This window comes from Salvelinus alpinus, chromosome 38 (assembly GCF_045679555.1).
Source record: "Salvelinus alpinus chromosome 38, SLU_Salpinus.1, whole genome shotgun sequence".
Lineage (NCBI taxonomy): Eukaryota > Metazoa > Chordata > Actinopteri > Salmoniformes > Salmonidae > Salvelinus > Salvelinus alpinus.
In genome coordinates, this window is record NC_092123.1 from 8,419,392 (window position 1) to 8,446,068 (window position 26,677).

The following is a 26,677-nucleotide window of genomic DNA, read 5'->3' on the forward strand; positions in this document are numbered from 1 at the left end:
CAACCAACCCCAAACGGATAAATCCCTTTAATTGTACATTCAGAATGGAAGGCTATATAAAGCGCGCTTATAAAGTCACTGGGGTGGATCTGATTCTTTGAGGCTTTTTGTCTCCTGACTTTAGAGCAATATAATATAAAGTAGATATATCATAAATGTTCTCCAATTGTCATTGCACATAAAAAGTGGTACAGCTCCCATGCCCCAATAAACAGCCTTTGAGATATAAAACTGCGGAATGACCATCCTCCCTTGGGTCATTCTTGGAGCCAGACAGTGAATGGATCACCAATGATCACTGCTCCTAGAAAGCCCAGGGACAGGCAGGTGACTAACCTACCCAGAGGGGCCTGTTCTGTATTTGAGGCCAGGAAGAACAGTGCGCAGAACAGGAGGCAGGAAATTGGGCAAAGAAGGCTATGGTGGCATCAGATGTAGTACTCCATTCTGCTGTGACTCACAGAGCTGAGCAGGTCCAGGTTTAGATCCAAGACCAAGTCTACAGGATAGCTGTTCTCCAGGCCTGCAGGGTAGCTGTGTTCCGGGCTGTGTCTGGGATCCTTCTTCTGTGAGATGGAGGACTTCTCCTGGGGGTGGGTGTGGCTGTAGCGGCGGTACAGGAAGCATGACGTCACGGCCACGGCACAGAGGGTGATGAGGAACACAACTGTGATGAGACCTGGGAAGAGAGAGCCAGAGGGAGAGAACATTGCTTTAACTTTAAAGTTAATAATTCTGGGGGTTACTTGGTAAATATGAATATCCCTAAAGTCAAGAGTATTTGTTTCAGGGAGAATGGCTGTACACTGACAGAAATTAAATAATTTGCTACATAATTTCAATTATGAACAAACAGATAACTGGGGATGATCTTCTGGCTAACCTCCAATTACTGCTGAATCACTTCTTGTCTTCTTCAGTCGATCTATGCCCCTATCGACGCCCTCTGAATGATTTATTCCAGAAGAAAGGAAGCAAGCAAACAAAGGAGATGTCAGACATGACCTTCAATTAAATTCGGTGGACGATGAAAGGCTACGTGGAATTTATAAAAGCATTTCAATCAATGAGTCATTTAATTTAGTAATTATGCCTGCTCATGTCAAACCCTAAAAGAGATAGGTCAAGTTAATGAGTCATTAAAGACCCACTCTGTGGTACTTACAGCCGTTACAACCCTTTGCATAATTTGGATTTACAGTGCATTCGGAAAGTATTCAGACCCCTTCCCTTTCTCCACATTTTGTTACGTTACAGCTTCATTCTAAAATGGATTAAATAAATGTTTTCCCTCATCAATCTTATCACAATACCTCATAATGACAAAGCAAAAACAGGTTTAGAATTTTTGGCAAATTTATTACGAATAAAAATCAGAAATACCTTATTTACATAAGTATTCAGACCCTTTGCTATCAGACCCGAAATTGAGCTCAGGTGCATCCTGCTTCCATTGATCATCCTTGAGATGTTTCGACAACTTGATTGGAGTCCACCTGTAGTAAATTCAGTTGATTGGACATGATTTGGAAAGGCACACATCTGTCTATATAAGGTCCCACAGTTGACAGTGCATGCCAGAGCAAAAACCAGGAATTGTCCGTAGAGCTCCGAGACAGGATTGTGTCGAGGCACAGATCTGAAGATGCGTGGGAACAAAATTCTGCCCCCAAGAACACAGTCTTAAATGGAATAAGTTTGGAACCACCAAGACTCTTCCTAGAGCTGGCCGCCCAGCCAAACTGAGCAATCGGGGGAGAAGGGCCTAGGCCAGAGAGGTGACCAAGTACCCAATGGTACTTGGTCCTCTGTGGACATGGGATAACCTTCCAGAAGGACAAACATCTCTGCAGCACTCCACCAATCAGGCCTTTATGGTAGCGTGGTCAGACAGAAGCCACTCCTCAGTAAAAGACACATGACAGGCCACTTGGAGTTTACCAAAAGTCAGCTAAAGGACTCTCAGACCATGAGAAACAAGATTCTTTGGTCTGATGAAACCAAGATTGAACTCTTTGGCCTGAAGGCCAAGCGTCACGTCTGGAGGAAACCTGGCAGCATCCCTACGGTGAAGCATGGTGGTGGCAGCATTATGCTGAGGGGATGTTTTACAGGGGCAGGGACTGGGAGACTAGTTAGGATCGAGGGAAAGATGAACGGGGGAAAGTACAGAGAGATCCTTGATGACCTGCTCCAGAGTGCTCAGGACCTCAGACTGGGGTGAAGGTTCACCTTCCAACAGGACAACGACCCTAAGCACACAGCAAAGACAACACAGGAGTGGCTTCGGTACAAGTCTCTGAATGTCCTTGAGTGGCCCAGCCAGAGCCCAGACTTGAACCCGATCAAACATCTCTTGAGAGACCTGAAAATAGCTGTGCGGTGACGCTCCTAATTCTACCGGAGAGAGCTTGAGAGGGAAGAGGTTGAGAAGAATGGTAGAAACTCCCAAATACAGGTGTGCCAAGCTTGTAGCGTCATACCCAAGAAGACTCGAGGCTGTAATCGCTGCCAAAGGTGATTCAACAAAGTACTGAGTAAAAAAACAAAAAACGTTTTTTGCTTTGTCATCATGGGGTATTGTGTGTAGACTGATGAGGGAAAAAATGGTTGAATCAATTTTAGAATAAAGCTGTAATGTAACAAAATGTGGGAAAACTCCATACTTTCCGAATGCACTGTATGCTAATAGAATTACATAAATAAAATCCATATTGTGAAGCCAAACATGATTCACATCAATGCTGTTAAACTCACCAGATGTTGATTGTGAAGTTGTACTATCAGCCAAGGCTCCACAGTTCGATTCAACTAGATTGCCAAGAACATGGACTAATGAGCTTCCATGATTCAAAATGGCTGTCTTCAGCGGTGTCAAATGATTGAACTGGACAGACGACAGGCAGCCAATGAAACCCTTGGATCCTGCCCTAATTACCTCCTCAGCCAAACCAGCATGTCCTGCTGATGTACCTGTGACTTTACCCAAAGTCAGAGATCGTAGTGTGTTCATCTTCATGTCAGAAAAAAGGTTGTATTTTTGGTTGATGTCTTTGTCAATCTATGAAAAAAGCAAATATTTCCAAATACACTTGAACATGCCATCAAGGTGGGATGACTGTCTATGCTATAAGCATGATGCTTTGCTATGTTGAAATAGATTCAGATAGATATCACTGACCTGGACATAAAGGTCTTTGCCTTCCCGGTGTACTTGGACACGGTGGAGCTGCCCATCGGCTAGGCTGGAGGCTTTGGGAGTAAAGATCTCTGCTCTCTTCTCTCTGTTCAGATGGAACCAGATCTGCAGACTCCCTTCAAAAGTTAAGAAAATCATAAAAAGCTTCTCATCTTACAATGTTGTTAAGAGCTAAAGACAGAGAGAACAATGGGATTGAGATAGCAAAAGATAGCTACCGTTGTTAGCGAGGATGATAGCCAGGTACTGTTGATGGTAGGTGCTGACACAGAGTAACATGGCAGGGGTGTGAGTCGTCAGAAAGCTGAAGGCAACATTTTCTCTGGACTCGCCGTTGTGGGCATAGATGGCTGAGGACTGGCTATGGACTGGCTGACTGCTGTACGACTGGCTACCTCTGTCTCTGTTGTGCATGACTGGAAAAGGCATCTGGAAGGTAAGGGTCACCGAGGAGCCACTCTCAAAGGACATTGACACTTCTGTTACAGGGATACAAACATGGATGTTGTTATTAGTGTAGAAGGCTCCTACTCAGTAGTGCTGTATTGTGCTGTTGATCTCAGACACTGATTCAGACAGCATTTGCAAGAACCGGCTTATCTGAATGGGGAATGGGTCAGAACAAAAGGGATGCTTGAAAGAGTAAAACTCAAAGAAACATGGCTAGATCATCAATGGATCAAACAGAAGTCACACATTCTCTGCGGTACCAAGTGCCTCTACCCCTAAAGCACGACCCTGTCCAGAAACCTCATTCAAAACGCTGTGAATAGGTGATATCTGAATATCTGAAGTGATAAAACCTGCTTTGATGCCAGTGGATTAATACAGGATTCATCCATAATGGGTGGCGTAGTCTCCTGTTTTGTCAGGCCAACATGAACAAAGCTTTTGAATGGAATTCAATCCAATGGAAAATATGTCCTGGCCCGTCATATTAGTTTCAGATTTATGGAAATGAATGAGCCAAAGGGATTGAAAAGAAAGTATCTCTGATCTTTTTAATACATATGCTTTGATCACTCCTTTGATCAAATACACTTCCCAAATCTTTTGAAATAACACTTTTGTAAATCTAATTTCATACTTTCAAATATTGTAGCTACATTGTCCTAACCACAAAGACAGGCATTAACTCAGCTTCTCGCAATCTTTTTAGCTTATTGCTGTTTGTTGGGGTTACTCACCTTTCTTGCAGTGTGGTCCATTGTAGGCAGAGTGTGTACAGTCACAGACATATCCACTGTTCTTCTCCATACACCGCCCTCTGTTATGACAGACACTAGCAGAGCCGCTGCAGTGGCCAGGGCAGCCTGGGGTCACTCCTGGGGTCAACTTGGCCTGCTCCTCCAGGTCAAGGGTCACGCCGTTCAGGGTCAATGCACGGATGCAGCCTAGGAAACTGCTCTCTTTGAAGGTGGATCCTCCTGGCAGGAAGTAGGCAGTAGGTAACACAGGAAGTATAAACAGTACGTTTAAACTGCTCTTGAAATAGAAGAATACTACTTCCAATGTGGAACTAAACAGTATCTAATATGCAAAGAAAGTGTTGTTATGGTTTGACCTGAGTCTAGTGCCTACCTACGAACAGTGGTCTTTTGAGCTGCAGGCGGTAGTGCCCTTCAGAGGGGGCCTCCAGAGTGTGTAGGGGCAGCTGGTCCACTTGCAGGGAAGCCTCCTTCAGGTTGCGTTCAGCCCTAACGTAGTGCCACTGCTTATCATTCAAGGGGACAGGGGACGTCACCGTCAAGTCCACCGGGCCATTCCCCACGTCAAAGATTAATGTTATAGCTGAGGGAGCTGAGCAGACAGATAGAAATTCAAGTTAAAGATGGATTTAAGATGGATTTGTCTTTGGCTTGTAGTCTTTGGCTCCTGGGCCAATGTATTCTCCCTACTAAACCACAGTTTTCCATAATGTTATCAGGACTATCTAATCAAATCCAAGTCATCTTTCATCTAGAACAGAAAAGGTTTCAACTTGAGGTGATCATTTACACAAGTGACCAGAGAGGAGTTAGGGTCTGGTTGATTTGGGATTCAGGGAGAGACAGACTCACTGGTCAACTTCAGGGTGATGAAGTCAGAGGTCCCCAGGTTCTCCAGGAGAACACCAGAGGAAGCTGTGGTCTTGAAATACAGGGAGATGTCCGCACTGAGCTCAGCCTGGAACTTAGGGAAGTGGAGGGACGACGACCCAGGATAGAACGAGGCTGCATTCCACAGGAACCCTGCAAATACAGGAAAGTACAGTTAAAAAAATATAGTAACTGAATATGTAATAACTCGGACAATTTACCCGACTTCCCCCTACTGTTAAAAAAATACAGAACTTTTTTGTTGGCATAGTCTGTATGAACAAAAAATATAATTATTATTGGCATACTCGCTTTTGGGATAATTATATGAACTGAACGAAACTTACTGTCACCGTTGCAATGAAGGGAGCCGACTCTGTATACAGCTGCTGAGCCTGTCCTGTTGGTGTCTCCTATTACAATCTCCGTCAGTGGTAGGTGATCTTTGTAGGACAGCAATCCTGTGTCGTTTACCCTGTTGGAAAAATTCAAGATAAATTTAGACACGACCTCAGTTTACTTATTTTAAAGATGTACTCAAAGCTCTGAGAAATGATCAATTTATAGAAGGGAAGACTGATTGGTAAAACACATAAATGTTGTTAATGCAGGTCATAAAACATAAATGCAATGGCATCCACTGTACCATAAGTGTGTGTCTGCATCACAGTTGCAGAAGTAGTTCATGTCGATGCAGTTTTCCTCCAGGCTGCAGGAGCACTGTTGGACCCCAGGTACAGAGCCTCCCCAGTAGGTCTGTTTCTCTCCACTCCTGTCCAGCCACCATGACAGGGGCCTTCCATCTACAACCAAGGCACATTTATTTCCATTATGCAATCTCTATGAAAAGAAAACAATGTATTACATCATCAACTCTACTCTTTGTCTGGCCAATGTGGTCTGCTTGGCACATAGGCCATGTTCACCTGCTACATACAGAGGTTATTCTTCTGCCATCATAGAAAACACATGATTGATTTTTAGTCTTGTAAACCCGACCCTGCGCACGCCGTGGGAGGCAGACGTCTGCCTCGGGAGACTTTGTAGGCAATTCCACTGCAAGTTGGTGAAATACCTTGTCTTGACATATTGTCTTGCCTGTATCTAAAACAAGACCGTCTGCATCAATATTTCATATGAGAAACAAAAAATCCCCAGGCGAGACAGCAGAAGAACTCAGCGAGGCTTTTTTCACAGTGGGAGTTGGAATCAAAGGGAGCAGAGGGTTCGGCAATACTCACTCTGAATATTTTTGCACAACTTTTTTGGGCAGAAATCCATTATGTAATTTGAATTAAACTTGAGCTCTCAGTATACTGTTTGCACTTACCAGGCTTCCGATAAGACTCACCCCAAGTATTGAAGAGACGGGACTTCCTGCAGCTGTAGACCACTTCCTGTTGACAGTGCTCAGACCGTCCAATCAGAGTGCGGAGCTGCTCCAGGGAGGCTGTGTAGTTGAACCGCATCACATACGGCTTCTTTGTTGTGGCTCCAGTCACATTCACAGACCCACTGTTGTTGTGGCCCACCACTGTCCATACCTTGTCCTCTATAGGGAAGACAGAGCAGGCATTTAACTTTATATACAGGATAATCAGGTTAACAGCACTGTGGATAATCCAGATTATCATATTAGCATGAGAAAGACTTCTAGAATGTTATTTTGTTTCCCAAGATAGGTGTCCTTGACATTTCTAATTATTAATTTAATTCAGGTTAGTCAACTGTATGGAACGTACACCAGAGATAAACAAAGATGTGTAAAGTGGTGGACACACTTTTCATTTTTTTTATTTGACCTTTATTCATAGAGGTTTTCCTCATTGAGATAACATCTCTTTTCCAAGAGAGATCTTCATCGCATTAGCCTCATATTATCTAATTGAGAATATCCAAAAACTGCACCAGTAGCTTCCCTGGCCTAGCCTGGTTACCAAATGCTGTGCTCACCATCGTTTCACTAGAATTCTGGTTTAACCAGGCTATGCCAAGCCATGAGCTCACCAGTCATGTTGCAGTAGACCAGTGTTGCCTTTAGAGGACCACTCCCATCTGGATCAATGTGAAAGTAGCCAGACGTACTCCCCATTTGTCGGTGTGCCTCACACGACGCTTCATAAATAGCTGTGGGAAGCAAGATCAATACTTATATCAATAGCCCATATGTGTGTCGCAGTGAATGTATGAACGTATGCCAAGAGCACTAGCTCAATTACATTTTCTTGTCACACGCAAAATGTGTGAACGGTAATGGTTTGAAGTAGAAAGCCACGGCAGCTTTTAACCGGCGGTTGAGGTACATTATAATTCAGCAGTCAGTAAAGTGCCCTCCACTTCACAATTAATGACACCCTGATGGGAATGTCAATGAGAGTTCAGTGATGGGAAATAGTGTAAACACTAATGTAACTTTAGTCACTCTATACAGTATATTAAACATAATATACACTCAGTGGCCAGTTTATTAGGTACACCCGTCTAGTGACGGGTCGGATCCCCTTTGCCTCCAGAACAGCCTGAATTCTTTGGGCATGGAAACGTTGCACAATTGGTATCAAGGGACCTAATGTGTGCCAGGAAAACATTTCCCACACCATTACGCCACCAGCCTGTACCGGGTGGACACCAGGTAGGATGGGCCATGGACTCATGCTGCTTACACCAAATTCAGACTCTGCCATCAGCATGACGCAATAGGAACTGTGAATCGTCGGACCAGGCAATGTTTTTCCACTCCTCAATTGTCCAGTGTTGGTGATCACGTGACCACTGGAGGCTCTTCTTTCTGTTTTTAGCTGATAAGAGTGGAACCGGGTGTGGTCGTCTGCTGCAATAGCCCATCCGTGACAAGGACCGACGAGTTGTGCGTTCCGAGTTGCCGTTCTGCACACCACTGTTGTACTGTGCAGTTATTAGCCTGTTTGTGGCCCGCCTGTTAGCTTGCACGATTCTTGCCATTTTCCTTCGACCTCTTTCATCAACGAGCTGTTTTTGCCCACAGGACTGCCGCTGACTGGATGGTTTTTATTCATCCCACCATTCTCGGTAAACCCTAGACATTGTTGTGCGTGACAAGCCCAGGAGGCCGGCCATTTCTGAGATACTGGAACCGGCGCGCCTGGCACCAACGCTCATAACACGCTCAAAATCGCTTAGGTCACTCATTTTGCCCATTCTAAAGTTCAATCCAACAGTAACTGAATGCCTCGATGCCTGTCTGCTTGCTTTATATAGCAAGCCACGGCCACGTGACTCACAGTCTGTAGGAGCAAACCATTTTCTCTAACAGGGTTGTGAACCTAATAAACTGTCCACTGAGTGTATTTGTACTGTATCTTTTCACAGGTGAATATTTTCATTGTCATGAAGGAGCCAGTTTAAAGGGTGACTGAGTTGGTTTTGGGGTGTAGTTTGATGTCGGTGTCTCTTGTGTGTCTTCGTTGGTGGGAAGAGTTAACCAAATAATTTAGCCAATTAACTTCAGCTAACTGGTGTGCGACCATGGCAAAATTGGTTTGACTTTGGATAGCCTATCCCTGTGGCTAGTTAGGGACCATCAATAAATTACACAATTTAGACAATATTTTATTTTCATATTTCGTAATATTTTCATATTACACACCTTTTAGTTTTCTCATTAAATGCTTTCAATATTTGTATAGGATTTTCTAAAATGTATAGTTGGTTTGAGGTTTTTAAGAATTTGAAATTTGGAGCTATTGGAATTTGAACACTTTGTCCCATGTACCTTGTGTCATTTACCGATGGTCTCTAACTAGCCCCGTAGGGATATCCAAAGTCAGCCCAAATTTATCACGGGCATTACAATTGGGCCGCAGTTGTGACAGGTTGACTTACAGTTGTGACAGGTTTCTCCAGTGTAGCCTGTCCCTGAGCAGTCACAGTAGAATGTATCCCATGATTGGGTGCATCGTCCGTCATGCTCACAAAAATTAGGCAGACATCTACGGAGAGAGAGAGAGAGAGACATGTTCAAACTCCAAACACAACTCAAGACAGCAGAGCTGCATATACAGTAGCATGAAAATCCATTAATAGAAGATAAAAGAGATATATAAGGCAGTTCCTCTATCATAGTGTTGTGTCTTTGCATATCCACTGTCTATAACCCTCGATATAGCCACTGCCTGTGCTGTCTCCTCCGTTCCCTCCACCCCTCTATCTCTCCATTCCTCCATAGAGCAGGCTTAGGGAGGAAACAGCGTGTGACTCCTGGAGCGCGTCAACCTAATCACTGCTGCCTGCTCTGGCACAGCCACAACATATTTCTCACTCAGCCTAATGGTCAGAGCTGGCACACGGGCAAATCAATATTGGCAGGGATAGATGCCCAGGGAGGGATGGGAGACACACACACACACACACACACACACACACACACACACACACACACACACACACACACACACACACACACACACACACACACACACACACACACACACACACACACACACACACACACACAGGAATTAATTATTCAGAGGATGTTTCTGGCTTTGGCAGTGTGACAGTACAGGCATACAGTCCAGGGGCATGTGTCCCAAATGGCTCCCTATTCCCTATATAGTACAGAACTTTTGGTCAAAAGTAGAGCACTATGGTGCCATTTAGGATCCACCCCAGGAAAAAGCTCTCTGTTGTAATGGGAGTCCTTCCATCTGATCTCAGGTCATACACATGTTATAGTGTCTGTTGTAATGGGAATCCTTCCATCTGATCTCAGGTCATACACATGTCATACTGTCTGTTGTAATGGGAATCCTTCCATCTGATCTCAGGTCATACACATGTCATACTGTCTGTTGTAATGGGAATCCTTCCATCTGATCTCAGGTCATACACATGTCATACTGTCTGTTGTAATGGGAATCCTTCCATCTGATCTCAGGTCATACACATGTCATACTGTCTGTTGTAATGGGAATCCTTCCATCTGATCTCAGGTCATACACATGTCATACTGATAGATTGAAGAGACAGAAACAGAGAAACTTTGCCTTATATTACATAGAACAGTGTCACAAATGACATACAGTAACCTAAATACAAGATATAAAAACATGAATTGTTGAGATTTCGTGAGCATACCTGTTGCGGATCCCACAGATGTCGAACTGAAGCTTGCTGTAATTACCCAAAAGCCCTTGCTGCACACGGGGTAGATCCATAAGTTGGTTGTTTAGGAGGATCTGACGCATGCACCCCTGGAAGGCCACAGTAGGGTTCTTACAGCCCCCACTGTATTGGGGACAACCTGTTGGAAATCATGACAATATTTGAATTGCTAAATCATTCCAGAAATAGTCATCAACCACATTTTGATGAAACACTGATCTAATTAAAACACACACCTAAAAAATTCAAGCATAATTTAAGACACAGTCATTACCAATTTTCCACCAATAATAACCAATAGTTAAAAGACTGCCGTCTTACCTCCAAAAAATACACTATTTCCTGAGTCTGCATGACTTTGTACTTCCATGGTAGATGTTGGCTCATTGTCCAAGACCAGGGAAACCATCAGATCTCTGTAGCTCAGACTAACAGAATGCCACAGTCCATCAGTTACACTGCCATCTAGTAAAACAGAAGACAGAAAAACACAGCATGGGTTAGGCTACATTTACTGCAGTCCCATAATGCTGCCAGTTCATTGTTATTAGCAAACGTAGCAAACATTAGCCACCGTAAAGTCACTGTGACATGCCGTTAGGTGCCTTTTTCTAGCTAGCTAGCTGCTAACCTATGGAAATGTTTGTTTTCTGCTCAGCAGCTCCATGGACCATTAGGTGCAGTTGGCCTCTGCTGATTTGCAAAACCAGGTGCTGTGATCCCTGTGCCAGGCCGGTGGAGAGCAGAAGTCCTTTCTGGTTCCAGGTCCTGAAGTGGAAGTGTACGTCCAGCCCCCACACCCCAAGAGGCTCCAGGGGTAGAGACAGGTAGCTACTGCTGGAGGACAGGAAGGTGGTGGACACCATCTGGGGCTGGGGCTCAGAGCACGAGAAGGTCACGTTGCCCTGGGGAACAGGGGAAAGGATAAGTCGGGATCAATACCATACCCATTCAGTGGTAGCCTACTACGGTCTTTTATTGAGATGTGCTAAATAGCAACTGTTCAAAGAGATGGAAATTGTATACAGTATGGAAAGTCATTCCTTTTGTGTGTCTGTTCTGGAGTCCTTTCCTGTGGCATATACTAAAGGAATGTGCATGCGTCACTGACAATACTGTACGTCACACACACACACACTAGCAGATACAATGTTATTCATGGTCATCTGAGTGGAAAGGCCATGGAAATGTCAAATGTTATCACTAATTCTGCTTTTATGTCCCAGGGAGAATGAAGGAGCAGTGAGAGTGAATACAGAGTTCAGTATTTGTCCGATACAAATGCTCAGCTTGGCTGTGAAGACATCCTCGATCCTGCTGTCTGCCACAGAGGAGAACAGAACTCAGGCGCTGGCTGTCTATCTGCACTTGACGCATTTTTTAAATGAAATTTCTTATCCCAGTTACTAATAAGCATCCACCCATTAAGAAAACGACTGTAAAAACAGTTAAATCCCTGTGGATTGATGAGGAATGGAAACATTTTATAGTTGAGAGGGATGAGGCAAAAGGAATGGCAAATAAGTCTGGCTGCACAACCGTCTTTTTCACTGGCAAGATTAGCAAACATAGGCATGGCATGACATGCCAGCAACAAACGCTGACACTACACATCCAAGTATATCTGACCAAACTATGAAAGACAATAATTGTACTTTTGAATTTCCTAAAGTGAGTGTGGAACAGGTGAAAAAAGTATTGTTGTCTATCAACAATGACAAGCCACCGGGGTCTGACAACTTGGATGAAAAATGACTGAGGATAATAGCAGACAATATTGCCACTCCTATTTTCCACATCTTCCATTTAAACCTACTAGAAATTGTGTGCCCTCAGGCCTGGAGGGAAGCAAAAGTCATTCCGCTACCTAAGAATAGTAAAGCCCCCTTTACTGGCTCAAATAGCCAACCAATCAGCCTGTTACCAACCCGTAGTAAAGTTTTGAAAAATATGTGTTTGACCAGATACAATGCTATTTTACAGTAAACAAATTGACAATGGACTTGCAGCACGCTTATAGGGAAGGACATTCAACAAGCACAGCCCTTACACAAATAACTTGATGATTGGCGGAGAGAAATTGATGATAAAAAGATTGTGGGGGCTGTTTTGTAAGACTTCAGTGCGGCTTTTGACATTTTAATCATTGTCTGCTGCTGGAAAAATGTATGTGTTATGGCTTTACACCCCCTGCTATATTGTGGATAAAGAGTTACCTGTCTAACAGAACACATATGGTGTTCTTTAATGGAAGCCTCTCCAACATAATCCAGGTAGAATCAGGAATTCCCCAGGGCAGCTTTCTAAGCCCCTTACTTTTTTCAATCTTTACTAACGACATGCCTTTGAGTAAAGCCAGTGTATCTATGTATGCGGATGACTCAACACTATACACTTCAGCTACTACACCAACTGAAATGACTGCAACACTTAGCAAAGAGCTTCAGTTAGTTTCAGAAGGGGTGGCTAGAAATAAGATAGTGATAAATATTAAAAAAATTAAAAGCATTGTATTTGGGACAAATCATTCATTAAACCCTAAACCTCAACTAAATCTTGGTCAAAACATATTGTTACAACAGTATCTAAGATGGGGAGAAGTCTGTCCATAATAAAGCGCTTCTCTACCTTCTTAACAGCACTATCAACAAGGCAGGTCCTACAGACCCTAGTTTTGTCGCACCTGGACTATTGTTCAGTCGTGTGGTCAGGTGCCACAAAGAGGGACTTAGGAAAATTGCAATTGGCTCAGAACAGGGCAGCACGGCTGGCCCTTGGATGTACACAAAGAGCAAACATTAATAATATTCATGTCAATCTCTCCTGGCTCAAAGTAGAGGAGAGATTGACTTCATCACTACTTGCCTTGGCAGCAGCTAATGGGGAACCATAATAAATACAAATACAAATACTGAAACTGAAACTGTCCCCTAACAGATTACAGACTCTCTGCCAGGCAGCATCTCAAATACATTTACTGTCTCTTTCATTGGCTTCCACAGTTCACATGGATGGTAATGTTTAAAAAAAAAAAAAGTATTTTATTTCCCCTTTATTTAACCAGGTAGGCTAGTTGAGAACAAGTTCTCATTTACAACTGCGACCTGGCCAAGATAAAGCAAAGCAGTTCGACACATACAACAACACAGAGTGACACATGGAATAAACACACATATAGTCAATAATACAGTAGAAAAAGTCTATATACAGTGTATGCAAATGAGGTAAGATAAGGGAGGTAAGGCAATAAATAGGCCATGGTGGCGAAGTAATTACAATATAGCAATTAAACACTGGAGTGATAGATGTGCAGAAGATGAATGTGCAAGTAGAGATACTGGGGTGCAAAGGAGCAAGATAAATATATAAATAAATAAATACAGTATGGGGATGAGGTATTTGGATGGGCTATTTACAGATGGGCTATGTACAGGTGCAGTGATCTGTGAGCTGCTCTGACAGCTGGTGCTTAAAGTTAGTGAGGGAGATATGAGTCTCCAGCTTCAGTGATTTTTGCAGTTCGTTCCAGTCATTGGCAGCAGAGAACTGGTGGAAAGGCGGCCAAAGTAGGAATTAGCTTTGGGAGTGACCAGTGAAATATACCTGCTGGAGCGCGTACTACGGATGGGTGCTGCTATGGTGACCAGTGAGCTGTGATAAGGCGGGGCTTTACCTAGCAAAGACTTGTAGATGACCTGGAGCCAGTGGGTTTGGCGACGAGTATGAAGCGAGGGCCAGCCAACGAGATTGTACAGGTCGTAGTGGTGGGTAGTATATGGGGCTTTGGTGACAAAACGGATGGCACTGTGATAGACTGCATCCAATTTGTTGAGTAGAGTGTTGGAGGCTATTTTGTAAATGACATCGCCGAACTCGAGGATCGGTAGGATGGTCAGTTTTACGAGGGTATGTTTGGCAGCATGAGTGAAGGATACTTTGTTGTGAAATAGGAAGCCGATTCTAGATTTAATTTTGGATTGGAGATGCTTGACGTGAGTCTGGAAGGAGAGTTTACAGTCTAACCAGACACCTAGGTATTTGTAGTTGTCCACATATTCTAAGTCAGAACTGTCCAGAGTAGTGATGCTAGACGGGCGGGCAGGTGCGGGCAGCGATTGGTTGAAGAGCATGCACTTAATTTAACTTGCATTTAAGAGCAGTTGGAGGCCACGGAAGGAGAGCTGTATGGCATTGAAGCTCGTCTGGAGGTTAGTTAACACAGTGTCCAAAGAAGGGCCAGAAGTATACAGAATGGTGTCGTCTGCGTAGAGGTGGATCAGAGAATCACCAGCAGCAAGAATGATAAATTATAAGAATAAATAAATGATAAATGCTAAGAATGATAAGCTGAATGATAAAGAGGGCCAATAATGGGCAAGTATTGTCCAAAAAAAGTGGCTTCTATGCAATGTGCCAGGTACGCCTTCTGCACAGTTACCCAGGTGGGCTGAAAAGAATGACAACAGTGGCTTCCTTTCATTTCTCATTACTGCCGCCTCCTCAACATGTCTATCTACCACATATTCACATTGGTTGCGTCTCAAATGACACCCTATTCCCTATATAGTGCACTACTTTTGTCGACCACTATATGGGGAATAGGGTGCCATTTGGGATGCACACATTACCTCCACAGACAGAGCTCACCGTAGGCTGGGAGGGAGTGGGTGTCCATGGCTCAGCGCCCGCCTGTAATTGGTCACCAAAGGGTTCTAGAGATAGCTGTACGTTATTATATTAAAATAGACTGAGCAGAGGCGTTCCGTAATGGACTGAGAAAACTGCACCTACTTTGCCTCTTCCTAACCACCATTTAATTGTATATATGCATTGTCTTCCAGCATTGTAGTTTTTAAAATGTATTTTGAGAGGTGTGAACCTCCATGACACAAAACAAATTTATAATTAAGCAATAAGGCCGGAGGAGATGTGGTATAGCCAATATTCCACGGCTAAGGGCTGTTTTTATGCACGACGCAAAGCTGGCGGTGTCTTGATACAGCCCTTAGCCGTGATATATTGGCTATATACCACAAACCCCCGAGGTGCCTTATTGCTATTATAAACTGGTTACCAACGTAATTAAACCAGTAAAAAATATATGTTTTTGTCATACCAATGGTATATGGTCTGATATACCACGGCTTTCAGACTATCAGCATTCAGGGCTCGAACCACCTGGTTTTTAATGCAGAACACCCCACATTCATCCATACTGGTTCATTTAGGCGCAATGTATTGAATTATTTTCATGAACGGTCATTCTTATTGGAGTTTATTGAGTTGGAGTGCAGTATGTGCATACAGTATGCTTTATGTATAGTATACCTACCACACTGTGGATCTGGAGCTTGCGTCGCTTGGCCAGGTTGATAATGTTGACTCCATTATAGTAGAGGTTCTCTATGCAGCCATGGAAGTTCTTCCTAAGGAAGCTTCCTGGTTTACCGGGTATAGGAATTCCTCCAAAGCTGAGCTTTGAGACACAAAGAGAGTGGGTTCCAAACAAGATATTACTGATTGATCACACCACTAAAAAACATCTAAATATATTTCATTCAGTAATGTATGGATGAATGAATGAATGATTTATGGCACATAGTTTGCAATGGCTCTAATGAAATACAGTATATTAATAATGAGTGATTGCGCACCTCATAGTCCACCTCCAGTGAGTCTTGCACACCTGTGGTGCTGAGGTGACGTGTGTGCCCGTCCACGGTGAGGTTGACCTGCTTGTTGGAGCGTTTAACTAGGACGTAGTGCCAGAGCTGGTCATCCAGGAGACAGCCCAGGAACACTGACACATTCGCACTGCTGGGGTAGAGCTTAGCGTCGTCTAGAGAGAGGGAGGAGGAGGAGGAGGAGCAGGAGGAGGAGGAGGAGCAGGAGGGAAGAAGAAGAGTACAACACACAGAGGTTAAATGAGGAGTCTTCAGAATCAGCATCTCATACCGTGCATTTGATTTTGTCATAATGATAGAACTACTATAAGGGAATAGTGCTATGGGACCATTGGACTGTGCTTACCCAGGTTGAGGTGCAGAGCCAGGGTCCCGTGGTGCAGCTCCAATGTCAGGTAGTCTCCTCTGTGTCCCTCCCCGTGCATCAGCACCCCATCTGCCCCGTAGCTCTTAAACCTGAGGGAGATCACATCCTTCACCGTTCTCTGGGACTTCTGGTTAAACCGGTACAACAGAGCACTCCTGCCGTTGAAGTCTGCCACATCTGACTCTGTGAACCAATTGTGGACGAAGATTGACATGAAGAAAGCACGGTCAGATTACCCATCTACTGAATATCAGCATAACGTTAAAATTTGTGCTAATGCTTTATAATACATTAGTGTATAATCAGGCACGCACGCACGCACGCACGCACGCACGCACGCACGCACGCACGCACGCACGCACACACACACACACACACACACACACACACACACACACACACACACACACACACACACACACACACACACACACACACACACACAAATATTGTGTGGATGAAGGGCAGGTGCACTGTAAAAATAACCATGAAAAGGAGTACACCTAATCTGAGATCTGGTGTTTAGGGGGTGTTTGAATGTAAACCCAATGCGAGTGTTTTAATACACAGATTGTGTAGTAAAACAGAAACAAAATAGTCTGAAACATCCCCCAAAGTGGTTCTTCACCTTGAATAATGGTATTTTTAAGAGAGTGGGTTTCAGTGCATGTTTCTCATACAATTAATGGTTTATTGATTGACGATAAAGGGCCCATGGAGAATTTTTTTTGTGGAATTCCACCTTCATCTTTTCAACGCTTTATTTGGACAGATTAGAAACTAGAGGAGGAGCAATAACATAGCACATTTCGTTGTAGTTTTACCCGCTCAACCACACAGCATCACTGTAAGAAATTATTCTGGGGTCAATAGAAATTGACTCAAAAAAACAAACATATACAGTGCATTCAGAAAGTATTCAGATTGTTCCGTTACAGCCTTATTCTAAAATTGATTAAAAAATATATATATTATCAATCTAAACACAATACCCCATAATGACAAAGTGAAAACAGCTTTTTAGAAATGTTTGCAAATGGATTACAAATAAAAAACAGAAATACCCTATTTACATAAGTATTCAGACCCTTAGCTATGAGACTCGAAATTGAGCTCAGGTGCATCCTGTTTCCATTGATCATCCTTGAGACTTTTCTACAACTTCATTGGAGTCCACCTGTTGTAAATTTAATTGAATGAACATGATTTGGAAAGACACACACCTGTCCATATAAGGTCCCACAGTTGACAGTGCATGTCAGAGCAAAATTCCAAGCAATGAGGTAGAAGGAATTGTCTGTAGCACTCCAAGACAGGATTGTGTCGAAGCAGAGATCTGGGGAAAGGTACCAAAAAATGTATCCAGAGTTGTAAGTCCCCACATTGTCCTTCATCAGTCTTAAATGGAAGAAGTTTGGAACCACCAAGACTCTTCCTAGAGCTGGCCGCCCGGCCAAACAATCGGGGGAGAAGGACTTTCGTCAGGGAGGTGACCAAGAACCCGATGGTCACTCTGAAAGAGCTCCAGAGTTCCTCTGTGGAGATGGGAGAACCTTCCAGAAGGACAACCATTTCTGCAGCACTCCACCAATCAGGCCTTTATGGTAGAGTGGCCAGATGGAAGTAAAAGGCACATGACAGCCCACTTGGAGTTTACCAAAAGGCACCTAAAGGACTCTCAGACCATGAGAAGCAAAATTCTCTGGTCTGTTGAAACCAAGATTGAACTCTTTGGCCTAAATACCATGCTCCGTCACGTCTGAAGGAAACCTGGCTCCATCCCTACGGTGAAGCATGGTGGTGGCAGCCTCATGCTGAGGGAATGTTTTTCAGCGGTAGGGACTGAGAGACTAGTCAGGATCGAGGGAAAGATGAATGGAGCAAAGTACAGATAGATCCTTGATGAAAACCTGCTCCAGAGCGCTCAGGACCTCAGACTGGGGCGAAGATTTATCTTCCAACAGGACAATGACCCTAAGCACACAGCCAAGACAACACAGGAGTGGCTTCGGGACAAGTCTCTGAATGTCCTCGAGTGGCCCAGCCAGAGTCCGGACTTGAACCCGATTGAACATCTCTGGAGAGACCTGAAAATAGCTGTGCAGTGACGCTCCCCATCCAACCTGACAGAGCTTGAGAGGATCTGCAGAGAAGAATGGGAGAAACTCCCCAAATACAGGTGTGCCAAGCTTGTAGCGTCATACCCAAGAAGACGCAAGACTGTAATTGCTTCCAAAGGTGCTTCAACAAAGTACTGAGTAAAGGGTCTGAATACTTCTGTAAATGTGATATTTCATTTTTATACATTTGCTTTGTCATTATGGGGTATTGTGTGTAGATTGATGAGGAAAAAAATCTATATACTCAATTTTAGAATAAGGCTGTAACGTAACTAAATGTGGAAAGGGGTCTGAATACTTCCCCGAATGCACTATATACACAGTACTTAATAAAAATGAATGCAAGTCGTGCAGAGCCCGTGGTATAGCGGTAGGCCTAACGCAGCTGACTTAGACACGTCACTCCTCACCTCACCGAAGACCGGGGTTAAATTCCACGCTCCCTTCAATCTGTTTCCCCTCTCAATCTCTATCCCCTCTCAATAAATTGTCAAAGTCATTTCAATGATTTGTTCATTTCATTTTACCAAAAATAACGTCAGAATAAATCCAACTTAATAATATGTTGCTCAAAATTTAAGTACAGCATCTTTCATGAGGATAACCAGAGAGAAAATATAGTGACTGAACTAATTTCATTTAACTAGGCAAGTCAGTTAAGAACAAATTCTTATTTACAATGACAGCCTAGGAACAGTGTGAAAAGACTTTTACCATTTTAGCTAACCTGAAAAGGCATGAGATAAAACACACTAGAAATAAACCTTATCACTGTTCCCACTGAAGGAACTGACTTGTTAAGGGGTAGAATGAGAGATTTTTACCTTGTCAGTTCGGGGAATTGATCGGTTACTGGCCCAACGCTCTAACCACTTGGCTACCTACCTCCCCTCATTGGAAGCGCTTAGTTTGAATCACCTTACATTTTCTATCTTGCCACACAACTCTGTTTTTAGAAGATTGTGGGTCATTCAAAATGTTGTCTTTCTGTATGCATGTTTGAAGAAAGAAAAGTATATTTCTATATTCGTATTAAAACAGCTTGTTGTGCCATGAGACGTAATAGATCATGATGAATGGATATCAAAACCGTCAATGTTCAATGTTGTCAACTGTACCGCAGGACTGGAACGTAAATCACAGAGGATAGATGTTGTGGTGGCAGTTGCAGAGAAGTACTTGGGTGTATGAGATTTTACTGCAGAAGAGTTACACGGTGTTTTGAACAATAGTGTCCTGTCCTCCCAGGCTGCTGGGAGGACCAAGTAGTGGAATAGTTTTATGTTTTAATGGGTGTAGGGTTAGTTAGTAGGGCAATTTTTTCACAAAGTGTAATGAATTTATACTACCAAAATAGTAGGCTGATACACAGCCAATACTGTAGGTGGCGCCAGGCACATTTAACATTTCTTTGTGGACCGCCATAATACCAAAGAATAAGAAGAAGAACGTGGTTGTCAACAAAAGAGGCAGGTGCAGAATCCTCAATTCTTTCAGGTCAATCTACAAATACTGCTGGTGATTTGAACACTATGCCTGACAATGTCTGCCAAAATGGCATAAAATGGCAGATATATAACACAACGTGAAACATTAAGAGACTTCAGAAATAGGGATTTAATTCTGCACTAGACAGGATTTAAGAAGCTTTAGAGCAGGGCTGCCCAACCCTTTTCCTGGAGAGCTCCCGTCGTGTGGGTTTTCAGTCCAACCCTATTTAACACACCTGATTCTACGAATTAGCTGCTCAACAAGACCTTAACTAGCTGAATCAGATATGCTTAATTTGGGTTGGACGAAAAACCTACAGGACAGTAGATCTCCAGGAAGAGGGTTGGGCAGCCCTGCTTTAGAGGGAGGAAATGGCACCGAAAGAGAAGGTATCTAATTCTGCACTAAACAGGACTCAGAACACCAAAATAGTGTTTTCAATCTTTTCTGTTAGTGCTCCCAGACCCTGGCAAGGTGTTGGACAACACTTGATTAAGTGGTGTTACAACACACCATGTAATGTTTCAAAACATCTCAGGATGATGAGTTTCAATACTCCAGCAAAGTTAAAGTTTCGTCTCCTTCAAGTTGGTGGCAGCTCAGTTGCCACTAGTTTGGTCGTTACGAAGCACTTAAATTTAACAGTGTGCGGCGGGCAGGTTAAATAATAATGCATTAAAAATCCATGTGCAATTCTTAACTTTGGGCTACATTAAGGTTTTTCTTTCATTATTTTTATCTGCCGTTAGTGCGGAGCCTAAACCTAAGCTTTAGAGCTTAATTTTAGTGAGCCAAATACACACCATTTTCATTAAAACCAGTCAAACCGATGTCATGTGGACATTTTGCACTGAAAATCTTTCCAGTTTAAAAAAAAATTATTGCACTTTCTCCCCGGTCCCTAAACATCTTTGCTGCGCGAGAGAAGCAGAGATTAAAGAGGGAAGCGAAAACAAACTTTAGAGATGTCAACTACATTGAAACATTAATTCTATAAATGTATGACATTATTCTGACGAGCAAGGGTTTATTTAGTCTTCTAGCGCAACACGTAATGACAGAAGAGAAGCTGCATGTACCTAATTATAGTCGAGTAACAAATAACATACAAAAAAAATCTGAAATGATGAGCAGAAACATAAAAAGGCCTGTCAAAAATGTTTTCGCCATCTCTGATATAGAAAATGTGCCGTACAGTCAGAGTACAACACATTTTCTATATTTTGCGGGCCTCCGATTTTCACGATCACACATAGTCGGGCGGTTGCGGGTGATCAAACAGCTGACACAAACAATATCCTGACTAGAGACAGCCTGATGTGATGACCCACTCACTGTATACACAGCCATAAACCTCCACTCTGAGGCCGATCCATCCTGTAGTGCTCCAGTCCACTGGGATGAAGCGCAGGAACCTAGCTGTGATGGAATGGACCAGCTTGTGTTGGACCACACCCTCTGAGTTAGTGTTCCCTGTGTATGTCTGCTGAGAAGAGGAGCGGGAGAATAGATATTTACTACATTCAAATCAAAGTTTTTAACAATTGGTAACAGATCATGAAAAGTCATCATTCATTTAAAGATAATGTAAAAAAAAGCCACGAATAGTAACCAGACCTAACGAGGGCAAATGAGGGCTTTGCTTTTGTGTCAAGATGCAGTTTTTCTATTTCTTCCCCAAAACTTTTGAGAAGAATGAGGAGGAACATGACATTTACGGGGACGATGAAACTCTTTAATGACTTGTATTGGTTCTTCTGTGGAGGCCTAAGCCCATCTGAGCCCATTTGTTTCGCCTTTCAGCATGAGAAGAAGCAATAGCGACCTCTGTCTCTGGTGGGCACAGTGGCCACACAAATCAATTCAGAAGTTGTTCAAATACAACAAACCCCCAAAAATAAAGTAATTAAAGTCAAGCAAAAAGGAAGGCAGCAGAGCTTGGACCCTAGAGGGCAGAAGACTGTGTTGACTGTGTTTTATGCTCTGTGTATCTCTCAAGCGGCCACCCGGAGCATCTGGGGGGAGAGTACAGAGAGCAGAAAATAGCTGGGGGTTGATGAGGTAAACAAAAGTTTACATTTAGTATTTTCAGAAGTGTGACATTTTCATTCTTTCTGATTTTCTTCTTATTTTCTTCCATTAATTGCAGCAAAACATTTAATTTTCGCATTCTACTTTTCTCTCATGTACTTCACCAAAATCTCTAATTTACAGCTTTAAAATGTCTTATAATATCTGCCACGGAAGGATTCCCGTTCAAACCTGATATGAATCCCTACTTCTTACACAAATCTTATTTTTCTCATTATGCTTTTCGAAGTGACATGTCAACTTCAAATGCCCTCTAATGATGTAAGATATGCTGTTCACTCAATCACTGAGGTACAGGCACATCTTTTCTGAAAAAGTAATTCACATAAGGAAATGTCATATTTTTTCCGCCCAACTTTTAACCTAAATCCAGTGACATGGTGCCATTTTAGTTTTCATGAATTTATACGATATAGCCAATTTTGACTTTGCAGTTGGCCCATCTAGCGGGAAAAGCCGCTTACTTCTGCCTCCAGGGCAAGACTCATGACAATAAACATCAACCTGCCAGACAGGCAGAGCCTCACCCCAGTGTCTTCGCTCTGTCCGTACTGCTTCCAAGCCAGGCCACAGTCACTGAACAGCAGCATAAAGCTGGTCACCCAGTCAGAGCTCCCTGAACGGCCCTGTGTAGCGATGGCCGTGACCTCCATCTTCTGCCTGAGGTCCAGCTGGAGCCACGGCTGTCTGTCTGACCGCTCCGGGGCCCAGCCACCCTCTCCTGCAGCAGGAACGGGTACAATGGGTGTGTGTCTCTCCGTGTTTGTGTGTGTGTGTGTGTGTGTGTCTGTGTCTCTGACAATTAACAACGACATTCATCACTGTTGCAGTTGTTAATATGTATATTATTTATGTCTTTTGTTTTAGGATAATTGTTATTGTTTTTATTTCACTTGGTCCTCACACCCACTCAGTGGTCATGCTGCTCCCCCTACGGTCATTCCCCCCCACCCTCTCAACAGTCTTTACTCTGCCTCCACCCCAATGGACATTTATTTATTCATCACTGCCAGAGTTATGATGTATATAGTGCAATTTCTTTTGTTGTTTTTTTATTACCATTTTCATTATTTTATTTCACTTAGTCCTGTATGTCGGAGCTCGGAACCCACGCTTTTCACTTTACCCTGCACTCACACCCGCAACCCTGTACATGTGACTATTAAACACTCAGAATCTTCTTATTCTAATGATGCCGGCCAATACAGCCAAATCCCTCACTAGAACTGACAATATTTTGCTTACAGTGAATGGGGCAATACTTACCCTCTCTTCTGTTTAGCTTAGCAGAGTGAGGCAGCTGACTGTTGGAGGACGTTGAAGAGCTTTTGAAAGATGACTCAGGCAAAACTGATAACAATGGTCCATTGCAATTATCTGAAAGAGTATCTTGGTTATTTTATACCTTACAGTGAACAATAGTGTGAAACACTGCCTCCAGGAGGGAAAGAGGGAGTGTCCCAGCAAACCACCTGAAACAGTAGCCTACTTCATCTGACTCCTCCAAAACAGTTACATTGAGTAGCCTAATAAACATTTAACACCTGTCAACTTGAAGTCAACATAGACTCCATGCAATCGTATATAAGACAATTGAATATTCATCCAAAGCCCACCAAATGCATTTTCTTAGCCTAACATAACTGTCCTAATGTGTTAAAACAATAGCCTACCAGAGTTATTATGGGACATTTTTATATATACCTCTCAAAAATCATAACGAAACTTGAGTTGGATGAGTGTCGGAGTGTGACAGATATATTTGCAAACCTTAAACAACGATATCGAATAGGCTACCCTGCTATAAACAGACTTGCAATTGACTTACTTGCTGCATGTATGGATCCACAAATACTCAAAACAAAGTAACTGAATATATAGAACCACGAGGCGCTTCTCGAGCCCATGTTCGCCAACACAGCAGGCATTATATCCAAGTTGCGTTACAGCATCTGCCCGTGGTCTCCAGAATATAGATCCAAATGTGTGCGCCCCACTGCTCAGAATGTTCCTGTGCCTTTCCAGCTCTACCCTCGAAATATTTTTGTAAAAGCCATGTGATTAAATCGTAGAGACCCTCTCACAAATATAATCTTAAAGACGTTGTTTCCAAAGCAACAAAAGTCGCTATTTATAAGGACAATAGCTTTACGTTCTTCATCAACGATTGGTGGTTACTTCTGGTGCGTTCCGACGCACAAGCATCGTCGCGACTCCAATGGGAAATCAATCAGAATTTTGAGCACGCAGTGAGCATCTCACCTGCTTCATTTGCAAGCGTGTGTGTGTGTGTGTGTGAGAGAGAGAGAAAGTAAGTGTCAAATAGACAGAAAGAGAAAGAGAGCGAGAGAGAGATTCAGCACCACAGACAGCTCCGCGGACGTCCAAGCTTTTGCCAGGACTTGCATATCCCGCTGTGCTTTCACACTATAGCATCAACACATGAGACCAACAATTTTGACGCATATAGATTGTTCAGTTCAGATGCCATAATAAACTCATCAGCCCTATATTTAATTAGACGCTGCTTGGCATTTGATTGTGATTGCCTATCACAGATTATTGCATTGTAACGTGTTAGTCATCATATACTAAACCTAATCCTAATCTATCTCATATCATCTCTGCACCATTAATCCAGCAAGGTCATTCGGACTGAAAGTGATGTTATCCGTGTTACAACAGTATCCATTTGAAATTGGACGGTCAGATGCTCTAAAATCATGAATAAATCATGTCATTTTATTTATTAATCACTTATTTGCAATAATATTTCAGATCTGGCTGCTCTCTCTGTACTTTTATACTTTTGGTTTCTTCTCTCAACTAAATGTCTAATTAAATACATTTTTGTGTCCAACAATGTTGGTACCATGTTTTGTGCTGCTACCATGTTGTGCTGCTGCCATGTTGTGTTGCTACCATGTTGTGTTGCTACCATGCTGTGTTGTCATGTATTGCTGCCATGCTGTGTTGTTGTCTTAGATCTCTCTTTATGTAGTGTTGTCTCTCTTGTCGTGATGTGTGTCCTACATTTTTATTTTTAAACGCACGCACACACACACACACACACACACACACACACACACACACACACACACACACACACACACACACACACACACACTTAAGTGCATCCTGGATCATATAGGAGCATTGTTCCATAGATAACATAATGCAGTGCTCAGTTGGGTTGTCTGGCAAGGCTAGTCAACATCTGTTTTCTGTGGGTACACATGCAGCCATAACCCTAGAAGGCCAGATGGAAGGTTTAAAACAGCTTTAAATAAGCTCTCTTCTGTTTTCACCAACTCAGGTTGGACACGACAAATACGCCATCCATCCAAGTAGATCAACGTTTCGTCGTTCGTGCGCTTTCATGTAATTGAAAGGCACTTTTGAAGGACTAGTTGCAGGTTTAATATAAAGATAACTGGATCCAATTAAATCATGGTAAAGATAGATTCTATGTGAAATATAACATTCATTGCCATGCCAACGAAGTTGTTAGGAATTTGATAACTAAACTTACATTTGATAATGGAATGTTGTTGTGCTGTATTGGAGATCTGTACATATACTGTGCCATTCTTATTAGACTTACTAGAGTGTGCCTAATAACTTTTTAATGACATTACCTGGTCTGTTACACAACAGTAGATACGTGGTCTTATTGTTACCCAAATTCCAATTAAAAGTGCACAGATCTGAAAAAGAAATTATTTTTTGGGGACAGCCAAAATTGTAGCATCTATAAAACCTCTATAAACATCTAGAAATTCACTATCCCAAAAGACTGTAGAGTAGATGTGTCACGACTTCGACCGAGGCAGGCTCTCCTTCCCGTTCGGGTGGCGTTCGGCGGTCGTCGTCACCGGCCTATTAGCTGCCACTGATTCTTTTCTCCCCCTCCCTATGTGTTTATTGGGTTCACCTGTTTTGTATTAGGGTTAATTAGTTGGGCTTATTAGTCAGCCGGCCCGCACGTTTCTTTGTGCGGGATTGTTTGTTTGTAAGTAGTGGTGTTGGTTTTGTGCTACGTGTTTACTGGACTGTGTTCGTTTCCCCCGTGTCTGGGGTTGGTTAAGAAGTACACCCAGTGTGTTAGTAGGGTGGCCTAGTTTGTCCGTGTTCATTAAAGAACATTTGTATTTGCACCTGCTGTTTCCTGCGCTTTGACTTCACACTCCGACACCCAGGCATTACAAGATGAGTAAATGTACAGAAAATATACAATTCATACACAAACAGAAGATGGTCTTCTTTTAAATTAGACAAGTTTTAAGATATTCAAAGACCAATGGCAGATTTAATCCCCTGACGTCAGAGAAATCCAGGACAAATTTTATTCTGCATGCAGCGTAGTATACATGGGCTTAATACTATCATATATTCAGTCTGAATAGGCACTCCTACATAGCACATTTAACACTTTCTTAGTAATTATATATGAACCCACCAAAATAGGGTTAAACTCACACTTTTTAAAGTGTTGATAAACAAAC

At 42.8% G+C, this 26,677-nt stretch overlaps 1 protein-coding gene across 1 annotated transcript; it reads right to left on the reverse strand.

The window, feature by feature from the left end:
* Positions 1 to 301: 301 nt before the first annotated feature.
* LOC139566364 (contactin-associated protein-like 5) lies at positions 302 to 24,548 on the reverse strand. Its single transcript, XM_071387488.1, has 23 exons — positions 24,001 to 24,548; positions 23,439 to 23,549; positions 22,700 to 22,893; positions 21,417 to 21,567; positions 16,450 to 16,653; positions 16,074 to 16,258; positions 15,752 to 15,895; positions 11,051 to 11,324; positions 10,741 to 10,884; positions 10,393 to 10,558; positions 9,139 to 9,245; positions 7,285 to 7,404; positions 6,629 to 6,829; positions 5,924 to 6,080; positions 5,625 to 5,752; positions 5,260 to 5,430; positions 4,781 to 4,999; positions 4,387 to 4,626; positions 3,418 to 3,678; positions 3,182 to 3,315; positions 2,758 to 3,061; positions 884 to 946; positions 302 to 679 (listed from the first exon to the last, which is right to left on the reverse strand). The coding sequence occupies exons 1-23, from the start codon at positions 24,098 to 24,100 to the stop codon at positions 429 to 431; spliced, it is 4,029 nt and encodes a 1,342-aa protein (XP_071243589.1). The 5' UTR covers positions 24,101 to 24,548; the 3' UTR covers positions 302 to 428.
* Between the last annotated feature and the right edge of the window lie 2,129 nt (positions 24,549 to 26,677).